Source organism: Pelodiscus sinensis, chromosome 15, assembly GCF_049634645.1.
Source record: "Pelodiscus sinensis isolate JC-2024 chromosome 15, ASM4963464v1, whole genome shotgun sequence".
NCBI lineage: Eukaryota > Metazoa > Chordata > Testudines > Trionychidae > Pelodiscus > Pelodiscus sinensis.
The window spans coordinates 5944431-5966879 of record NC_134725.1 but is presented as its reverse complement, the minus strand read 5'-3'; the positions used below and the strand labels follow the sequence as shown (position 1 = coordinate 5966879).

Genomic DNA, 22449 nt, shown 5'->3' with positions numbered 1-22449 from the left:
GGGCTCTCTATATGTGTGATAACGAATCACAAGCTCCTTGTATAAGTGAAGTTCTGTCTCTATCCATTCCTGTCTTTCTAACCACAGCTTTCTAGGTTTGCACACTGGTAACTCATGTAACCCCCTTTTTCCACCCCGGGCTACTCGGGAGCAGGTCACACTCACAGGTGTGCCTGGGCGCCTGATGGTTTTAACCCAAAGGGAGATCCTGAGCATCCCAGTGGCGATGGTGTTTAGTTGGGGAAAGCCCTAGCCACCCCCTTACTGCAGTCCCTTGCTCGTAATGAATGTAAAATGGCGGTGCCTCGATCTGGCTGGCCTTGTACACATACTGGTGTGCCTTGAGAGCCTCCAGGAACATACTCATTCCAACATAAATCTGGATCTAATTCCTGAACAACAACTACAACTCATATACATCTAATAGACTACATTAAGATAAACAATCTTTACTTAACTTAAATAAACAGGGTTTAACAGATTAGCAATGAACAGCATTGACAAAGTGCACAACAATAAGTGCATATATATCTAGCTTTTGCACTGCCACCCCAGAGTGTGCGCACCCCTGGACTCAGAGTCCCACACTCTGGCTTGCGTGGGCGCGCTTGAGGAGCTGCAGCTGTGGTGGAGGTTCTCGGTCGGCAGTGTGTACGAGGGTCCAAGCTAGGCAGCAGCTCTGTCCCAGGCACCACTTTCCCAAAACGGCCCAATCGCTTACAGCCTCATGCTGAGCCTATCAGAAGCAGCCTGCTAGATCCCAGCTCCAAAGGCCTCCAGTCCCGTCTGCAGCTGCACTCCAACAGCCCCGGGACTGGATCAGACTCCTCCACAGCAGCCTGGCTTCCCTTCTCTTCCACAATCCAAGGGTAGAGTCCCACATGTGGAGAGCCCCTGATCTCCCACACAAGAGTCACTTCCTTCCTGTTTCCCCCAATGGCTCATGGGAATTGTAGTCTGTGAGGCTGGATTGCAGCACACAGGGACTTTCCAGAAAATAAGAAGAGGCACCTTTAGTAAGGGGACTATACTTAAAATTAGGCACATGCCCTTCTTGCTTCTTTTGGAGGCTCCTTTTTTGGGAGGGATAGCTCAGTGGTTTGAGCATTGGCCTACTAAACCCAGGGTTGTGAGTTCAATCCTTGAGGGGGCCATTTAGGGATTTGGGGCAAAAATTTGTCAGGGATGGTATTTGGTCCTGCTGTGAAGGCAGGGGACTGGACTTGATGACCTCTGAAGGTCCTTTCCAGTTCTAGGAGTTAGGCAATCTCCATTAATTATAGTGATAGACTAACAAGACTAACAAGATGGTTTATTAGATGATGAGCTTTCGTGGGCCAGACCCACTTCCTCAGATCAAATAGTGGAAGAAAATTGTCACAACCATATATACCAAAGGATACAATTAAAAAAATGAACACATATGAAAAGGACAAATCAAATTTCAGAACAGATGGGGGATGGGGGAAGGAAAATGTCTGTGAGCTAATGGTATTAGAGGTGATAATTGGGGAAGCTATCTTTGTAATGGGTAAAATAGACTCTAGCTATCTTACTCATTACAATCTTACCCATTACAAAGATAGCTTCCCCAATTATCACCTCTAATACCATTAGCTCACAGACATTTACCTTCCTCCTCCGCATCCCCTTTCTGTTCTGAAATTTGATTTGTCCTTTTCATATATGTTCATTTTTTTTGATTGTATCCTTTGGTATATATGGTTGTGACAATTTTCTTCCACTATTTGATCTGAGGAATTGGGTCTGGCCCACGAAAGCTCATCACCTAATAAACCATAGAATCATAGAATCATAGGACTGGAAGGGACCTCGAGAGGTCATCGAGTCCAGCCCCCCGCCCTCAAGGCAGGACCAAGCTCCGTCTACACCATCCCTGACAGATGTCTATCTAACCTGTTCTTAAATATCTCCAGAGAGGGAGATTCCACCACCTCCCTTGGCAATTTATTCCAATATTTGACCACCCTGACAGTTAGGGATTTTTTCCTAGTGTCCCATCTAAACCTCCCTTGCTGCACTTTAAGCCCATTACTCCTTGTCCTGTCCTCAGAAACCAAGAGGAACAAATTTTCTCCTTCCTCCTTGTGACACCCTTTTAGATATTTGAAAACCGCCATCATGTCCCCCCTTAATCTTCTTTTTTCCAAACTAAACAAGCCCAGTTCATGAAGCCTGGCTTCATAGGTCATGTTCTCTAAACCTTTAATCATTCTTGTCGCTCTTCTCTGGACCCTTTCCAATTTCTCCACATCTTTCTTGAAATGTGGCGCCCAGAACTGGACACAGTACTCCAGCTGAGGCCTAACTAGTGCAGAGTAGAGCGGCAGAATGACTTCACGAGTTTTGCTTACAACACACCTGTTGATACAACCTAGAATCATATTTGCTTTTTTTGCAACAGCATCACACTGTTGACTCATATTCAACTTGTGGTCCACTATGACCCCTAGATCCCTTTCCGCCATGCTCCTTCCTAGACAGTCGCTTCCCATCTTGTATGTATGGAACTGATTGTTCCTTCCTAAGTGGAGCACTTTGCATTTCTCTTTATTAAACCTCATCCTGTTTACCTCTGACCATTTCTCTAACTTGCTAAGGTCATTTTGAATTATGTCCCTATTCTCCAAAGAAGTCGCAACCCCACCCAGTTTGGTATCATCTGCAAACTTAATAAGCGTACTCTCTATCCCAATATCTACATCATTGATGAAGATATTGAACAGTACGGGTCCCAAAACAGACCCTTGTGGAACTCCACTTGTTATCCCTTTCCAGCAGGATTTAGTACAGTTAACAACAACTCTCTGACCACGCTTATCCAGCCAATTATGCACCCACCTTATCGTGGCCCTATCTAAGGTATATTTGCCTAGTTTATCAATAAGAATATCATGCGAAACCGTATCAAATGCCTTACTAAAGTCTAGGTATATGACATCCACCGCTTCTCTCTTATCCACAAGGCTCGTTATCCTATCAAAGAAGGCTATCAGATTAGTTTGGCATGACTTGTTCTTCACAAACCCATGCTGGCTATTCCCTATCACTTTATTACCTTGTTATTTATCTTGTTAGTCTTTAAAGTGCTACATAGTCCTGTATTTTGTTCCATTAATTATATATACTCTTACATCAGAGGGGGCAATATTTTTTGATAGGGGCCACTCCAAGATTTTGGAAAGTGGTTGAGGGCCACACTTTTCCAGGATATCAATGGGGGAGGTGCGGGGTCTGAGATGGAGGCTGGATGCAGAGGGGAGCTTGGGGTAAGGGACTGGGGTGCAGGAGGGAGACTGGAGTCTGCGAGGGAGTTGGGATGAAGCAGGCAGTTGTGACCTAGAGCAGGGGACTGGAGTGTAGGGGTTTGGGATGTGCCCTAAGGTAGGAGGAGATTGTGATGTGGGGCAGGAGATTGGGGTGCCAGATCTACATTTTGCCAGCTCAGCACTTTGTCAGCAAAAAGTGGCAGTATCGAGGGAGATCTGTTGAGAAAGAAAGCCTTTTTCAACAGATCCCTTATGCCTCCCGCATGGAGGTTTATAGGATCTGTTGAAAAAGGCTTTCTTTCTCCACAGATCCCCCTCTAGTCTGCTGCTTTTTGCCGACAAAGTGCTGAGTCGGCAAAACACGGCAGCCATTTTTATGCAAATTAGGCACGGGATATATAAATCCCTGCCTCATTTGCAATGTCGACCTGCCTAATCTGCATCCTTCTGCCGACAGAGGTATGCAGTCTAGACATACCCAGAGGCTGTGTCTAGACTGCATCCCTTTTTCATAAAAGGGATGCAAACTAGACATATCGCAATTGCAAATTAAGCGGGGATTTAACCCCCCCCCCACTTCATTAGCATAAAAATGGCTGCCGTTCTTTTCAGGCTCGGAGCTTTGCCGGAAAAAAGCGCCAGTCTAGACACGGATCTTTTGGAAAAATAAAGCCTTTTCCGAAAGATCCCTTATCCCTTTATAAAGGCTTTATTTTCCAAAAGATCTGCATCTAGACAGGCGCTTTTTTCCAGCAAAGCTCCGAGTTGTAAAAAAGCTGCAGCCATTTTTATGCTAATGAAGCGGGGGGGATTTAAATCCCTGCTTCATTTGCAATTGCGATATGTCTAATTTCCATCCCTTTTATGGAAAAGGAATACAGTCTAGACACAGCCAGAGTGTGATGCAGAACTGGTGTGTTTCTGTCCATCTCCTCTTTTGGTAGACACTGACCCTAGAACTGGGCATTGAATATGTGTTCCCAGTCATGCTGCTTGTAGCAATTCTGGGAAGGTTCCCTTATGTCAGAGAGAGGCCCATGCTGGCTCTTTGGAAGAACTAGCACCAGAGACATTTAGGGAAGGTATCATCTGTACTGGCAGACTCTCTAATGCGTTCAGGATTCCATACTAGAAAAGTCAGAGCAGAGTTATAAAGGCAACCACCAGAGACACATTGTCCAGGAAGAAAAGGGACAAGATTCTTAGATTTTAAGGCCAGAAGGGATTATGTGATGATCACCTAGACTGACATCCTGCATAACATGTGTCACGGACTATAACAGTGTAACAAATAGCTAGCCATCTTCTATGCTGCCTTGCAACGACGCCGAGTTTTTACACAGGGGAAACACTCAACTGCATTGACGCCACTAAGCTGCAAGGTGGTCATGACGATGACCAGCACGTACAGTTGCCAGCGCAAGGACTGATCTTTAAATACTTCCAGGACTCGCAAGCTTTTAGTGCTTTTAATTGCAGCCTTTTCCTTCAGGATGTCATCAATCTCCGCTTGATGATCTCTGTCACCCCAGAGCTGCTTAATGGCTATGCAGAAGAAAAAATATTTATATATATATAGTTTTAATCTACTGGCTCATTTCCATCATGGTTTATTAACAAATCCTTTTAATCTGTCTGAATCACAGAGACTTAATTAGTTGCCTGTGCATAGAGTTGTTTTAATAGAATCATAGAACACTAGAACTGGAAGGGACCTCGAGATGTCATCGAGTCCAGTCCCTGCCCTCATTGCAGGACCAAATACTGTCTAGACCATCCCTGATAGACATTTATCTAACCTGTTCTTAAATATCTCTAGAGATGGGGATTCCACAACCTCCCTGGGCAATTTATTCCAGTGCTTCACCACCCTGAGAGTTAGGAACTTTTTCCTAATGTCCAGCCTAAACCTCCCTTGCTGCAGTTTAAGCCCATTGCTTCTTGTCCTATCCTCAGAGGCCAGGAAGAACAATTTCACCACATCATGATTTGGTGTATGTTGTGAGGGCAATATGCCAATGACGTCTAGTCTTCTTGCCCAGATGGCACTTGTCCAATAGATAACTAGAAGAGTTTTGGCTTCCGGGCCGACAGTAAGTCATTTCACACTAATACTGAGTTGACTTCAATGTCACCATTTTAAAAATGTATTTAATACAAATGCATGTAGAGAGAGCAGGTTTATTCAAGTAGTGAGAGACTTAGAGGGGTCAGCTCTCCCTTCTAGCAGTGAAAACAAGTCGTCCTGTGGCACCTTAGAGACTAATAAAAATATAGATAGAGAGAGAATCATGAGCTTCCTCAAAACCCATGAAAGTTCATGATCCAATATATATAATTTCAGTTAGTCTCTAAGGCTACATCTAGACTGCATCCTGTGTTGACAGAGGGATGCAAATCAAGCATGTTGAAATTGCTAATGAAGCAGGGATTTAAATATCCTGTACTTCATTAGCATAAACATGGCTGCCGCTTTTTTTCGAAACACAGATTTAAAAAAAAAAACGGCAGTCTAGACACGGATCTGTCGAAAATAAACCCTTTTTTGACAGATCCTGTATTCCTCAAAAAATGAGGTTTACAGGATCTGTCAAAAAAGGGTGTATTTTCGACAGATCCGTGTCTAGACTGCCCTTTTTTTTTCAAAAAAGCTCCATTTCAAAAAAAAGCGGCGACCATGTTTACGCTAATGAAGCGTGGGATATTTAAATCCCCACTTCATTAGCAGTTTTGACGTGCCTAATCTACATCTCTCTGTCGACAGAGAGGTGTAGTCTAGACACAGCCTAAGGTGCGCAGGACCTCTCGTTTTAAAGGTTACAGACTAACATGGCTCCCCCTCCCCCTCCACGGACTTTCTTATAGTGGTTTACATTCGAACAAATTAGACAATTTATGGAAATAAGGGAAGTAAGCATTTTACCTTTCATGAAGGCATCCTCATTATCCTTCTGTATCAGAAGGTAGGATGGGGAATCAGGGAAGAATGGCAGCAGAATCAGCTGAATCAGTGCTGTGAGTCCTGTAGAAGCCAACAACAATGGCCACAACGATTCATTTCCTAAGAGCTCTCTGGAGAATATATGTATAAGTGCACTTATGGTCAAACCAGTACATTAGTATTCAGTAACTTTCTCTGAATGATAAGTAAGAGAGACAGCAGATGGACCCAATTGCAGTGGTGAATGCATTTCAGCAAGGTAGCTGGGTTAACAGTCTGGCAAATTTTGTGAAACTCAACAGCACTTTGGAAAACTTTCTAATGATAATTATTAGGTCCCACCTGAACTTTAGGAAGTCCATGAAATTCTGATACTAATTTTTAACTGAGTAGCTATCTAATATGCTACTCTTCTCAGATGTGATCCAATGTGCTAGACCTCACCAAAATATTTCAAATGAACCTCAGGAAGTTTTTAAGGTAAGCCGCTCAGTAGCAAGGCTATAAAGGAAAAAATTCAGATTGTGGTTAACTTGTTGTATTTTTTCTATGCCCAATGACTTAACATTCAAATCTCAGGATTGGTCAAAGCTGTCTATTGGTTTAAGACAAAAAACATTTAAATGTGAAGATGAAAGGACTTATTGAGGATTTTAGAGGGTGGCATTTATTTTATATTTTTTTTAATTAAAAAAAAAAACCCTTTAGACCAGCTTCTGCTGCTATATGGAAAAAATGGTATATGATTTTATTTTACCTTAGTCCAATAATCTGCCCTGAAACTTTTCCAAGTGTCAGAAAAACAGAGACAGTGGAGTTTGAAAATCCACGCAGCTTCTTGGGTGAAATCTCTCCTACATACTGAGGATGTATAGTGAGCGAGAAACCTTGACAGGAAAGAAAGAGAGAGCAAGAGATGGCCATTAAATTGAGAAAAATGTTAACCATCTCATCACATGATCTTCCCATTGTTCATTTCCTCTCCCTGCCCCTTGGACCAAAAGTTGTATGTCAGTGTCTTCTATGTCATACAAAGTATAGTTGTTGGGTAATATAAAATAATTCTAAAGGAATGACAGAAATGAAGGGAGACTGGGACAGTGAAAAGACTCCCGTTTGATGTATACAGAAGTATTACCTGTACCAATGCCATATAGGAAGCGTCCAATCAGAATCATCTCAAAGGACTTGACCATCTTAGAGAAGCCCATGAAAAGAGCAGCTACCAGCATGATCAGGTTAGTGACAATCTGACACTTCTTTCTGAAAACAAAAAAACAAACAAACAAAAAGAGAGAGAGAATGATACAAAGTGCATACCTCCTGTGCAGGTGATTAATGTCTTTGCTGTTACTTATCCAACATACAAGCACTTAACTCCTTAAATAAGTTAACTGTAGGCATTGTACAGTAATTACTGTCCCTTTGTGGCATGGTTTATGCAAATAACAGAGCTGGGTATGTGAAGGAGAAATTAAATGACTCTTCACTTTCAGAGTCCAAAAGTTTTACTTTATGAATGTATCCCGGCAGCAAGTGGATTTATAAATGCGTAACGAGTGTCAGCATTTCTGTAGGATGGGAATTCATGTGGAGTCGTACTCACAGGTTGATCAAAGATAGTATGAAGAGAGGTACAAGCATATGGGTTGCCATTGGGGCACTGAATTCACTAGCACTCATGAATGCTATTGTGACTTATTATGAGACTTTAAGGTTGCCAAACCTCCAGGATTATTCTAGAGCAGTGGTCCCCAACCTTTTGAGGTTGTCGGGCACCAGGGGGTGTGGCCGTTCGCCCGCCGGGCGCCAGGGGGCGGGGACACTTGCGTGCCCGGCGGCGGCCCCCCCCATAGCCGCATGCCTGGGGGCGCCCCCCCATAGCTGCATGCCCGGGGGCAGGGGCCCCCCCATAGCCATGTGCCTGGGGCCGGTGCCCCCTCCAAGGGCTGCGCGCCCGGGGCCGGTGCCCCCACCCTCAAGCGCCGCGTGCCCCCTCCAAGTGCTGCACACCCGGGACCGGCGCTCACCGTGCGCCATGTGCCCGGGGCCAGGCCAGCCCCGAGCACCTGGCGGGTGCATGCAAATGCCCCTGCAGGCGCCATGGTGCCCGCGGGCACCGTGTTGGGGACCACGGTTCTAGAGTCTCTAGGAATTAAAGAATAACCTTTAGTTAAATAGAGTATCACGTGATGAAACCTCCAGGAATTCATCCAACCCTAGTTAGCAACCCTATGAGACATTCCAGTCAAAGTACAGGATCCAAGGCACCTAGGGATCTAACAGAAAGGATTTACCGAAGAGAGACTTGAGTAAAGACGGTGTTGTAAATTTTAGGCCTGATTGCTGCAGTAGCATGTCTACGTGGTGCAGTAACATGGCATGTCCCCTCAGTGGACCCTGATGTGTCTGATTTGAACCAGATAGACTTTTGCATCTGGGTTACTAGTGGTCTCTGAAACATGCTGTCTGGGTTACTGTCCAGAGATGTTTAGCGCTCTTGGAAAGGTCTTGCAGATTCTCTGATTCAAATAATAACTCTGGATCCACTTGTGACAAGGAGCCTGCCTGGAGTAGCTTTTTACTCCGAGTTGTTAGTGTCTTCAAGACCAGTGGCTGCGCATAGCTGCTCTTGAGACGAATGTCATCTTGTATGCAGTATTTGTTTATTTTTATTTATTTAAATATTTTTACCCCACCTTTCTATTTAAAATATTCAAGGTGGCTATACAGTAGGACCATACAGAGGCCTTGTACCTAAAAGGTGGTTCTTGGGTACCTAGACTACCAAGGTTGACATGAACAAGTGGAGCAGAGCAGGATCTTGCTTCCTCTGTCAGGGGGCCTTCAAATGTGGTATTAGGCAGTGTCCCACAAGAAACTTCTTGGGGGGCACTTATCTGGCAGGAAAGAACAATTGTGGTCAGGCTAAGGTGGTTGAGACCCACATGAGAGGCCTCTGGATCAGTGCGTGGAAGAGCAGATCTTTAAGTGAAACATGCCAGCAGATCTGTTTGCCAATTTCTCTGCAAATGAAATTATTGGTGTTATACACAAGACACTGGGAACACACCAGATGCATCAGGAATCTTTTCTCCATCCCTACTGGAGTTACTTTGGAACAGACTTTTAATAGAGGAGCTTACTAGCAATTGCATGGTCTCTTTTCTGTTCAATTTCAGGTTTTCATTAGAATAGGCACTAATTCTTTAATGCAACATGCTCCCCAGAATGAATATATTTCATTGGAAATCAGACTTTGTTTCAAACGAGCACTTTCATGTTTAAAAACCTTAAGTGTTTTTAGCGACACCTCTCAAAAGTTAAATTCAGGCTAGCCCAGATGTGGAAATTGGATGTTATAGTTCCCAAGAAACCTGTGTTTGAATGAATATGCATAGCTCCTGTTCCTGAGTTCCTCGGACATTCTGTCCTGGAGATACGTGATTTTTAAGGATGATGTGCGGAAACTGCACCACATGTTGCTCCACCAACAAAGCCCTAGCCAATGTGGAGAGTTGGTAAGAACATCTTCAGAGGCGACTACACTTCTTCATGAGCATATTGTTTACCTGCACTGAATGAAAGACTAGTTACCTAGGTGGCTATGATAGCAAACTAGAGCAATTTAGTGCATGTATTTATGGTCAGGCTATACTGCACAAGAATAGCTGGATGTGTGCTTTGCTAGCACACTGTACCCCACATGCCTGGATTACCAAGACATTGAAAGAAATACCTACTTTCTATATTTTGTAGAAAGGTAGCCACAATATGCGCTCCCTAGAAATCCTCCTATACCATAAACAGACACAATGAGGGTCCACAGCAACATGACAGTCTCTTGACGGAGGGGAGAGCCATATCGCTGTATCCAGGTTTCATTGATAAACCTCCTAATGTGCTGCGAGAGAAAAATGAGATTTTATTTAATCGTAAACATGGATTTTCTTCATACAGTTCTTTTACTGTATCTCAGCTCCGCTCTAAGGTTGCATGCAGCTTTGAACCCCTTTTAAAAATAACCTTTACTGTCAAAACAAACTGGCCAATTTATTTGTGTACTTTGCCGAAAGCCGAGCTACACTTTTTGTAAGTTTAGATATTCAGTGCACCTTGAGTTTATTTTCTTTATAAGCTAGTCAAGGAGGTTTTGTTTTGTTTTTTTCTAATGAAGCCATCTCTTGGGAAACTCTGATGCAATAGACTGGCTTAGAATGGTTTATCATGCCTCCTCCTAATTGGCTAGACCCAGCAACCAGAACAGTCTGTTACAACGGAAGGAGCTTTCCCGGACTTCAAGCATCAGTACAAGTATTAGAGCTATATGCTTTTTGTAATGACGATTCAGGGTTTTGTCTCCAATCTCTTTGTATATTTGCTAAATTGGACTTGAATTTTTGTAGACCTTGAGCTGAGGGTGAGCTAGCTGTTTTACCAAACCCAAACCCAAACATTGAAAAGTAGCGAGTCAGCTCCCTCCCTCCATCATAAGATTGGTCTAAAACCCATGAGATTTTGAATATAATTTGGGAGTCTTTTTATTTTTGCTTTGGTTTTGAGCCATTGGGGCATGAAGGCTAGACACTTTTAAAATGGAAGCTGAACATTTTCTATAGTCACTTGATTTCTGGAGCTATGATTTTGAGAGAGACCAAATCTCATGAGGCTTGTGATAAAATGGAGTAGTTGGTGGAGTTGATGGACCTTAACCTTAGCAAAGCTTTTGATATGGTTTCCCACAGAATTCTTGCCAGCAAGTTAAGGGAGTCTGGATTGGATAAATGGACTGTAAGACGGATAGAAAGCTGGCTAGATTGTCGGGCCCAATGGGTAATGATCAACGGCTCGATGTCTGGTTGGTGGTCGGTACCAAGTAGAGTGCCACAGGATTGGTTCTAGGGCCTATTTTGTTCAACCTCTTTATGAATGACCTGGACAAGGGGATGCATTGCACCCTCAGCAAGGTTGCAGATGACATCAAGCTATGGGGAGAGGTAGACATGCTGGAGGGTAGAGATAGGGTCCAGAGTAACCTAAACAAATTGGAAGATTGGGCCACAAGAAATCTGATGAGGTTCAACAAGGAGAAGTGCAGAGTCCTGCACTTGGGACGGAAGAATCCCAAGCATAGTTACAGGCTGGGGACCGACTGGCTAAGTAGCAGTTCTGCAGAAAAGGACCTGAGGATTAAAATGGATGAGAAGCTGGAGATGAGTCAACAGTGTGCCCTTGAAGCCAAAAAGGCTAATGGCATATTAGGGTGCATTAGTAAAAGCCTTACAAGCAGATCTAGAGAAGTGATTATTCCCCTTTATTCGGCTCTGGGAAGGCCACATCTGAAGTATCATGTCCAGTTCCTGGCCTGGCCCCCCACTACAAAAAGGATGTGGATGCATTGGAGAGGGTCCAGCGGAGGGTGACCAAAATGATTCGGGGGCTGGAGCACATGACCTACGAGGAGAGACTGAGGGATCTGGGTTTGTTTAGTCTGCAGAAGAGAAGAATGAGGGGGGATTCGATTAAACTTACAGATAAAGGAAGGAATGACAATAGAAATGTTCCACCAAGAGATACTCTTTTTCCTCCAATGCATGAGGTTTTCTAACATGTTTGGCCTCAGACTAAACTGGCCTCATTTAAAGCAGGTTTTTTTCTTTAAATGCAATTAACACAGAAAACTTGGCTGATTCTCTTAAAAAAATCTTTTTACACTTTTAAAAAGGCACGATATAATTTTGTTTTGAAACTCCCCCCCAAACATTTACACATTTAAAAGAGTTTTCTTCTCCTCACACTACAGTGCAAATTTCTGTGAGTGACTGAAAACTATATTGTTTGCCCAGCGCCCTGTGCAGTTGGAAGACATACTACTTAAAATGTCACTTCTAATGGCTCAGTAGAAATCGGATCTCTAAAACAAGCTGTTAACTTCTCTACACAAGAAGCTAGCACCACTGCTTTCTGACAGGAATCCTGATCACACTACTCTGGAAACAACAAGCAGCCTGTTGCAGCAGGCTGTTTGTTGTGAAATGTGAGGTTGTTCACATTGGGTGAAGGTAGCTGGGGGAGGCAAACCCCCCACCCTGCCCCGAGCCCCGCCCCTTCTGCCTAAGCCCCGCCCCCAGGAGCCTCCAGTCCCACTGGAGCATCATGCAGCCTCAGCCTCCCTGGCCCCAGCACCACGAGGGGGTGAGGGTGTGGACGCCAGCCTCCCTGACCTTGGAGCAGAGGGCGGGAGATCTGTGTATGGCTCCAGTCTCCCTGACCCAGATCACGGGGAGAGCAGGTACTGGGGACAACAACACTTTGCCCCCAGTAAGCCTACAGCAGGCATTCTGAGAGCGGAGAGTGGGCAGAGCCAGGCTGGCAGTTTTGGGAAGGCAAAGCTTTCCCCTGCCTAGGCTACAGGACGCCCATGTTGGGAACCATAGGAAAAAGTCCCCCAAGCAGGCCCAAGAGAAGGATTTTACTCTAGATACTTCATAAGTCTACCAAATATTCTAAGTCTGCGTTCTCTGAGATTTCAGAAAGCTGACCACATTTTCACTTTGTAAATTCACAACACAGATGCAGGCTTGTGGACTTGAACTGCGTGGAAGCCTATGTTTATCAGAGCTATACAAAAGAAACACATTTTATTTTAGGGATAAACTGGGCTTCCTGCCTGGTTCCTGATGACCTGCTAAATGAATATGGTTACTGATTTTTGTTTCCAGAGCCATTTTTAAAACCTTCTCTCAAAGAGGATTTAAGTATTACCTTTAAGGAGAGACTGCAAAATTGTGCTTTCAGGTATAGTGGTTTTACACTAAGATCCCCACATTTGATTTCTCTTGTTATGTAAGAGAAAATTTAAACCCAAGTCTTTAAAGATAAAAGGCTTGCACACAAATTGACTGTACCAGGTAGTCCCCTAAAGCTTGGCCTTTAGTCACATAAATAAATACCTCCCAACATTTTGGCTCATCAGTTCTGAAATGTAGAAAACTCATCTTGCATGTCACTTTATTTAGATTGCAAAACAAGATATTCCATCTGCTACAGGACTAACAATTTCTTTTTAAATATTCTACAATCTGTGGATAAGGTGTTCTACCCATATGATATTTGAAGACATGGCAATTTAGTTTGTTGAAATGCTCAGCAAGTTTTGAGAGTATCCTTAATTTAAGCACCTCCACTAAGTGAACTCTCACTGGGGGAGTTTTTACTTACCAGGGAAGGGTAGTTGATCACAGAAATATGGAACCCATATGGGAAACTTCCACCAATTCCCAGCACTAAGATCATTTGACACAGTCCCCGATGCTGAATCTGCAAAGTGAAGACAATTCTCCATCAACTTGTCATAAATCTTGGTTCCCTCATGGTCTTGCATCCTTGTCTGCCATACTTACCAATTCTCTCTAAAAGCATAAGTTGTCTTCACTACAGATACTTTCAGATGTAAACATTCTTCCAAAAACACATAATCCCACCCCAAAAGCAGAACAATTGGCCATAGGACCAGATTAAGGCTAAATTTTACCTAGTGCAGGAAAATTATTATGTATTGTAAAATTATCTACATATCTTTGCTTAGAAGCAAGATAGCAGAAATTAAACAAAAAGTTCCCAGTGGCTTGACTCTTGCCATATGGATCTGAGAGCCAGTGTGACAAGCCGACAGGAAAAAGGGCATCTGTCCAGGTAGGATGAGGTTCAAATACCTTGAAAATATGTTTGATCTGAGGAAGTGGGTCTGGCCCACGAAAGCTCATCATCTAATAAACCATCTTGTTAGTCTTTAAAGTGCTACATTGTCCTGCATTTTGCTTCAGCTACCCCAGACTAACACGGCTACATTTCTATCACTATTGAATATGCAGTTTGTTTACTGTTCATAAACCATAACTGTTTTACCCCCAAGGCCTCTCCAGATCAGACTCCCTTGAAAGTAAAACAAGACTTTCTCTCTCCCAGGCTTAACATAAAGCTGTACCCCTCAGCAGCATTGCAAACACAGAATTTTTAAAAACAACCAAACCTTTCCGTCCACCCACTCTAACTTTAAATATAATAGAAAGATACCTTCTTCTCTCAGCATTGGTAGAGAGAACAAGAGAAAACAACTATATGCTGTTTACCAGACCCTAATTCTTCTCTTTATCCAAATTCTACTGGCTCCAAATCCCTTTGAGATGGACAGATGAAAAGTGAGGTATTATCACCATGCTGAATGGTAATAGGCGTCATTATTTTGTAATTTTCTAATCCTCTGTGCTCTTCTGTTTTTCCCTTGTAAATGGGCTCTACTTTACCAGCCTTTAGGGCCCCAGCTGGTAGTGCAGGTTTCTCTCTATACTTTTTCTTTTTGTCCCCCTTCTGCTGCTGTTTAACTCAAACCATTTTGTGATCCAGTCATAAAATGAGTCTTGTACTGTATTGCAAAGAATAGTCATAGCTGGCCTAGTACAGTGGTTCTCAAACCTTTTGGACCAGATGGCTCAATGCAAACTTTTCTGCGGACCACCAGCTGCTAATGGAAACTCACTGTTAATTACATAATTACATCTGAGCCATTTTGCTAGTGCTGCAGCTTGCGAGAATTTAATTTAAATTTTTAAACAAATTAGGCGTTTTAACTTTTCCATGTTAGTTTATCAAACTTCATTTTAAATAAAGTAAAATGTTAAATATCCAACACAAAAGGTTTCAGTGTTTTCTTTATTTATGGCAGGGGTGGGCAACCTTTTTTGTGTTGGGAGTCCACAGACCCACAGAAAAATCAGTTGGGGACCACACAAATAAGAAGCAAAAATACTCCTCCAAAAACCCCCCTACCCTCACTGATGTGGCCCCCAACTGAGACACCTCACTCCTCTGGGCCTCTAGCCCCGTGGGGTGAGGGGCAGGGACAGGGAGGACTAAGGAACAGGGCTTCCCACATAGGGGGTGCAGTGTATAGGGCAGGACTGCCTGTGAGTGGGATAGGGATGGGGGTGCAGGATCTGGACAGGAGGTTGGGTATAGGAGGGGGTGAAGGGGCAAAGTCTGGATGGGAGGCACAGTGCAGGAGCAGGCTGGGAGTTCAGTGTCTGGCCAAGGGGAAGGGAACAGAAGCAAGGGAGGGTGCAGTGATGGCCAGGAGGGAGGGTGCAGGAGCAATGGTGGATGCAGGAGCAGTGTGCGGGTGGGTGTCTGTCCGGGGAAAGATGCAGGAGCAAGCTAGGGGTGTGGAGTCCTGGCAGCGTGAAGGGAGTGAGTTAGGGGGGTTGGGGCACAGGTGTCTGAGCATGAGGGGGACACTTATCAGGCTCTGCACCCCATTGCAGCGGGGAAAGTCTCCGGACGGTGCATCACTGCGCTGCCGTTCCCCCAGCAGGGTGTGTGTGTGTGTGGGGAAACTCAACTCCCTCCTGGCCAGCGAGTAGCTCCTGGCTCCCCACGCCCGGGACCGTCCATCATTTGCCCTGCCAGAGATGTTGGCTCCCAGCGTCCCCCCATAGCAGGACTCTCAGGGACGCATCACAGGCTGCGAGACAGCCAGGGCCCGTGCGGCATTGGCACGAGGGCTGGTCACACAGGGATCTCTCACCTGTGCCGGGAAGCAGCTGGCCCCGGGGTGGGGAAGAGATCCCCTGCTCAGTGCTGAGATGCAGCCACCTCTGGGGTGGAGCTGTGCAAAAGCAGCACGGCGCAGTTGGTCGGTGGGTTTCCGGGAGAGCTGTGGGTTGACACTGACCTCAGTTCCCTGATGTGATGCTAAAGGGGTCAATGGTCTGTCCCCAGCTGGGGTGGGTGGGTGTCTAGTTTGCTAGAGCAGTGGGTGATCTGGGCATCCTTGTCCTCCCTGAGAGCAGGCCAGGCCTCCCCCCCCACACTCCTCCTGCATTGGTCCAGGCCTCGCGCTCTGTCCGTCTGTCTGTGCCCCACTCCCTGGTCAAGCTGTGGGCAGCCCCCGGGGACTGATTCTTGCACAGCCTTGCCTGGGGGGAGGGGTCACATTTTACCATGTGCCACCAGGTCCTATGACCTCTGAACCCATCAGTACCCCAGTCCCCAACTCACCCCAGTCCTGCTTCCCCCGCCCTGGCCCCCACTTCCCGCCCCCCACACGGGAGAGGGAAGGGCTCTGTGCAGGGTCCCTGTGCCACCCGTGGCAGCAGGCAAGGAGCTGGGGCAACTCTCGGGGGTGGCTCTCGGGGCCACCAGGGGCAGACTCCCCCCCCTTGCATCCTTCTCCCGCAGTCCCCCCACTGCCTCGTCGCCCCCCAACCCGGCTCCACCATAGTCTCCCCCACCCTATTGTTTCCTTGGTCCTGGCCCCCTCAGCCCTCAATACCCCAGGCCCCCCTGCCATTCTTGCACTGTGGCAGCTGCTTGGGGATGGTCCTGGCAGGGGGGCCTGTTCCTGCCCCCCTATCTGCAAGTCCCCGCATGCTGGCGGGGCTGGGGTGGGCAGAGCAGCAGCAGCAGCAGCAGTGCGCATGTGGGGGCAGAGCCATAACCCTGGGGGTGGATCCCAGCTCTGCATGGGGTCCCTGTGCCACCCAGTAGAGGCAGGAAGGGAGCCAGGGTGGCTCTCGGGAGCCGGGTCTGGTTGGTGCTTTTTTCACACACTCCCCCCGCAGCATGCCCTCTGAGCCAGAAGCCGGAGTTGGCGCTCCCAGCCTTGCAGCTGCCTGGACTCCCTGCTGCATGGGGAGGACAGAGGCTGAACTGCGGACCCACCTGGGAGGTGGCCGTGGACCAGTAGTGGTCCGCAGACCGCACGTGGAGAACCACTGGTCTAGTATTTAGGGCTCTATTTTAACAAAACCTGTTGGTTCAATCTACTTTGTCCGGGCTGCTAAACACAGCAGGAACCTCTTAATTATTATGGAGCTTGATTATTCCAAAACAATCCTAACTGGGATTGTCGGCTGCGCATTGGTTTGTGCTGCAGGAGAAAGGTCTGAACAGACCAGTTAAGAGATTATGATTCATCCATAAAAACATAACCCTAAACAATTGTCACACAGGTACAAAAAGATAAAAACAACTCATCCGCTTTTCACTCCGCTGTGCTGTGGCACTTAGGTTATTTCATGCCACTGCCACCCGATGCATGGTCCGTGGTAGGGGAGTATGGGTTCAGAGGAATTGCTAGTGCAGTCTGTGTGGCAGGGGATGTATTTGGATAATACATGACTGCGGAATAACTGTTCTTCACTGTTTCAGCAAGGGTCGGAGGCAAGTGACTTTTCCAGTGGCTCTTAGCTCTTTCCTGTATGTTGAGCTTCTCAAAATGTGGCCAGAAAAAAACGAACTCATGATGAAAACTGTTCACTGCCTTTGTCTAGCAAGAGGAACTTTGTTGCTCATGTTTTCAGCTGCACTCCTAATGACTAACTGCTAACTGTAATATTAAAACTAACAACATAAAAAACCTCTCCTGCACCTGTATTCCTTGCCAGGCCCTGCACCCCCTCCTGCACCTCAATCCACAGCCCCAGATCACACCCCGCTTGCCTTAGGTCACAGCCCAAATCACTGCATGTCTTCCCTGATCACAACTCTCTAGCAGACTCTCCACCCCCTCCTGCATCCCAATCCCGTACTCAGGTCAGAATCCCCTCCGACCCTCTGTTACAGCCCAGACCCCTGCACCTCCTCCAGATCACAACCCACTCCCAGACCCTGCACCCTCACACCCCTCTTCCAGGGCAGAATCCTCTCCTTCACACAAATCACCTCCCAAACTCTGCACCTCCTCCTGCACCCCAGTCTCCTGCCCCGGGTCACAGCCGCCTCCTTCACTCAAACTCCCTCCCAGACCCTGAATTCCCTCTTTCACCCCTACACCCCTTCTGCACCCAACTTCCATTCCAGACTCTGCACCATGGAAGAGTACGGCCCTGGACCGTTTACCAAATTATTGCCCACCCCGTGTTAATGCATTCCAGAATATTCGCTTTTTTCACAACTATGACATGTTGCCGGCTCATGCTTTGTTTGTGATCCATTATAAATCCCCAGACCCCCTTCTGTAGGACTACCACCTGGTCAGCAATTCTCCATTTTGCTTTCGTGCGTGTGATTTTTCTTTCCTAAGTGTAGTCCTTTGCATTTGTCTTTCCTGAATTTCATCTCATTGACTTCTAGTCCTGCCTCTTCAAGGCTTGTGGGAAAGGAGGAGAGATGATCATTTTGTCTCTCTGGAGCAGCGGTTCCCAACCTTTTCCAGATGGGGACCCATTTTGACAATTCAGGAAGACTTGGTGACTCGGGGCAATTCAAAGAAATGTGTGAATGGCTCCTTAAGAGCCACCTGGGGAGACATCTGGCGACCCTTTTGAAATGTAATGGCAACCCATATTTGGGTCCCAACCGAAACCCTTCTCTGGAGGCAACTGGACACAACAGATGCTAACAGAATTACGTAGGGTGAAATCTTTGCCCTAATGAAATCAAAGGGAGCTTTGACATTAACTTTAATATAGTCAGGATTTCACCCCATATAGACGTGATAACCGGTCCACGTTTTCAAAGTGACTTATCTCTGCCATTACAGGAAACAAAGGACTGCTGAATCTTTTTTTAAAATCAAAGCTGGAACAGTTTAGGCACCATTTGGGTGATCAGAGAAAAAAAGTGATTAATGGCTTTTGTCTGGCTAAACAAACTATCAAATTTGGTCATTATAAGCGTAGTATGATGAAAAGATGCCAGTGATTTCAGTAGTGGTCACAGGACACAAGATTATTATTTGCATTGTGACAGCACCTACAAGCCCCTGTCACAGTCCAGCACCCCACTGTGTGATGTGCTTTACTAACACAGAAGACAGAACAGTCTAAAGATGTTGAATCTTTCCTATTCTTCTAGTATTATATTGCTCTTTGGTCTGCTATGGCTAAATAGAGCCCCCAGATTAAATGACCGGATACTCACCAGATCTGAGAGACTGTTAGCCATGTCCTAGGAAGGGCTGCCTGCTGTTGGTCACAGACTCTTTGGTGTCAAAGGGAAGTGTGTTCTAGGTGTCCTTATTTGAGTTATGCGGTGGCACCAGTAGCAAACTGGCACCATGTGATTCAAGTTAAATTTTACTTTCAGGCTTTTCAGTTACCTGCAGTCTATTTCAGCTTCTGTACAAAGTTTAGTGAGGCTGGATTAAATATTTGAACCAGGAGTTATGCCCAGTCAAATGAAGCGGCCTTTTTGGTGAGAAACGTATTTTCTGAAGTTCTCACTGACAGCAGGAAAGGAAGGAATTTAGTGTAGGCTTCAATTCTAAATAGGACTCGTTCTATTGTAGCTTATTTTGTCTGCAATAGGCATTGAAAATTAGTTGGGAGTTGTTATCTGGCAGAAGTGGTAGGTGCCATGGGTGGAATTCGGACACTGAATGTTAGGACTGTAATATAAAAGTGAATAAGTCTGTCCCCGTTGTTCTACTGTTAATTGGAGTGCACTTTACAACAGCCATTATTTATGACAGATGAATTGCTTCATTGGTTTAGTGGTGGATGCTTTGCTAAACAGCCCTGCAACAGGGAATCAGGGTGTTATGTGAGTGGGTTTTAATAGGAACTGTGACGGGGTGAGGCAACCCTGCCACTATTTCCCGCAAGTGGGTCGGGTCGGTGTCGGTGTGTGGGAGGGGCCGACTCGGTCAGCAGAAGAACCGGCACTGCCAGACGCTCGTGTGTGTGGGGGCGAGCGAGTGTGGTGGGGAACGCGGCAGCCAGGGGTTAGGTGGGGCAGCAGGAGAGCATCCGGGACCGGTGGCATAGCATGACGTCACCGGAGCGACGGATAGGGAAGGGAGGGGTGATGTCACACGTCGGGCGGGAGAGCGGGAGAAGGATAAAAATGGGAGAGGGAACACAGGTAGGGGAAAGGTGGGGAACGGAGAAAGGTATGGGGGTCAGAGCTCAGGGGAGGGAGGAGAGGAGAATGTAACCCCGATAGGGGTTCTGGTGGCAGGGTCGACTGAGGCCCAGGGTAGGGTCATGGAGCCCGAGAGTAGGTGCATTTAGGGGTAAACCCCCGCCTGCTTCCACTGGGGGCAAGATCCCCAGTGTTAGGGCCCTGGGCCTGGGTCTGGGAGCGTGGGTGGGCCCGGACCCCCTTCCCTGCCACCAGCAGTTGAATGGCACACACCACGCCGAGGCAGAACTGTTGGCCCTGCTACAGCCCGGCGACCGGGGGGTGGGGAAGACATGGGTAGTAGGGATAACCCGAGCTGATCGGGGCATGCGAGACATGTAGAGTAATGGGACCCAGAACCCGAATAAACGTTGATTCGTGACAGGAACAAGCAGGTAATTGTTGCACCTACGGGTGGTGTTTGCCCCAAATTTTGTGCCACGTGGGCCAAGTGAGGCATCTAACGAAAGCCAATGCTCTGTGCGCTACTCACATACCTGTATGGTTTTTAGATAGAAAGACCTGACTGTGGGCTCTGTACTTGCGTTTGAAATGTTTTCTGGCTGGGAGACAGCAATAGGCATCGACCACCTATTGTGAGGAGTGGTTAGTCCGTGAGGAACTGTGCTGATTAGCGATGCTGCACAGACAATGGCTCTCAAGGTTGCCAATAAACACCTGAGGGATGTGGCTGGGAACCTGCAGAACAGCAGGCACCCTGTGGCTCTAGGCTAGGGAGACGTGGACAGGTCACTGGATCATGTGATCAGCTCCCGTTTGGGAGGTCCCATCAAAACAAGGGATTTCCCTCCACACAGGCAAGGTGATAAAAGCATCCGGGAGGGAGCCTCCATCTTTGTCTTCACTCCTGCTCTCCACTCCAGAAGCACCTTTGTCAAGGACAGAAGGCAGGGAAATCGCGTCAGCCCACCGAATGCAGGGTGCACTCCCGAGAGTCTAAGTTAGCCATTTGTAACATTTCTGCGAAGAGCCGGCATCAGGAGCTTGGTGACTGATGAGAGAGAAAGCTGTCGCCTGCCATTTCAGCCAGACTGATCATTCCCTTAATGACCGTAAAACATGCATATTGCTTCAAAGAGACTTTAACTCCAGACTTCAACGAGATGCTTCAGAATTGTCATTCATACTTAAATTTGACACTTTATGTATGGGTTTAAACAAAGACTCTAATTATCTCACCCATTACAAAGATAGCTTCCCCAATTATCACCCCTAATGACATTACCTCACAGAAACTTACCTTCCCCCCTCACCCCCACTCTGTTCTAAAATTTGATTTGTCAATTTCACATGCGGTCATTTTTTTTATTGCATCACTTTGGTATATATGGTTGTGCCAATTCTCTTCCAGAATTTGATCTGAGGAAGGTGGGTCTGGCCCACGAAAGCTCATCATCTAATAAACCATCTTGTTAGTGTTTAAAGTGCTACATAGTCCTGTGTTTTGTTTTGGTGACTGATGTGTGTCATGGGCTTTCTTTAACAATCTCACTCTCCACCTTTTCTGTCTTTCTATTGAAAAAACTTTCAGTTTTCAATTCTAAAGAACTAGGCCAGCAGGCTCTTTTGGATCAAATCTGAGGTATAGATTGGCCTGGGACTGTGGCTGGTCCTTTGAGACCATAAGAACCTGTTTGAAGGCAGTGAGGGTGGATTTCATAACTCTCCTCTGTGTAAGGAGCGGGGCTGGTTGTGGCACAGGTAAAGCTGGAATGTCTAAGGGGATTTGCTTGTGCAAATTCTTGCTGGCCAGATTGGTCACTAGAGTACTCGGTGTGATTGGTTTGGTGCCTTACAGGGAGGGGCCCCAGTCTTGGGCTGTAAGTAGCCCTGGTTCTAAGGAATTTGCCCTGATTTAACCCCCTCAACAGTGCCCCCAGGCCGCTGTTACATTACACAGGGTCTACCAGCTAAGCATTCAGTGCCAATTCATTATTTACTACTCTCCCTCCAACTTTTGCTGCTTGCTTTGCTAGCTCTTTTTTAAGTCTGTCTCCCTGTGCCAGCCTGTACAAACCCTGTGCTGGTGAGGCAAGGGTCCTAATTAACCCACAGGTGGGGGAGCACACGAAGTCTCCTCTCGCCGCCAGGGGCATGGGTGCCTAAAGGAAATTTGCGGTGTGGGGAGAGGGGAGGGTGGAGCTTCCCCACCCCAGACGGATCATGGTCTGTGGGTGGGGAAGCCTGGCAGCATTGTGGCCTTGCCCCTGCCATCTGAGGCTCCGCTCCTTCCGGAGCAGTCCAGAGCTGGCAAAAAATTATTGCCTACCCCTGTTCTACGCAATGCTTATTTGC

General features: G+C 46.4%; 1 protein-coding gene across 3 annotated transcripts in view; it reads right to left on the bottom strand.

Moving 5' to 3' along the window:
* LOC102446145 (solute carrier family 2, facilitated glucose transporter member 11-like) overlaps nt 1-19256 on the bottom strand; it is a 33839-nt gene extending 14583 nt beyond the window's left edge. For all 3 annotated transcript variants that reach the window (XR_012895929.1, XM_075897941.1, XM_075897942.1), the window contains exons 1-7: nt 19153-19256; nt 13453-13551; nt 9975-10135; nt 7370-7494; nt 6989-7118; nt 6214-6362; nt 4648-4835 (exon numbers count right to left, since the gene is read on the bottom strand). Coding sequence is in view for 2 of the 3 variants with exons in the window: in XM_075897941.1 (XP_075754056.1) it covers nt 4648-4835; nt 6214-6362; nt 6989-7118; nt 7370-7494; nt 9975-10135; nt 13453-13551; nt 19153-19176 (876 nt within the window). In the remaining variant the exon portion in view is untranslated. The remainder of the gene's footprint in view (nt 1-4647; nt 4836-6213; nt 6363-6988; nt 7119-7369; nt 7495-9974; nt 10136-13452; nt 13552-19152) is intronic.
* Nucleotides 19257-22449: the final 3193 nt, after the last annotated feature.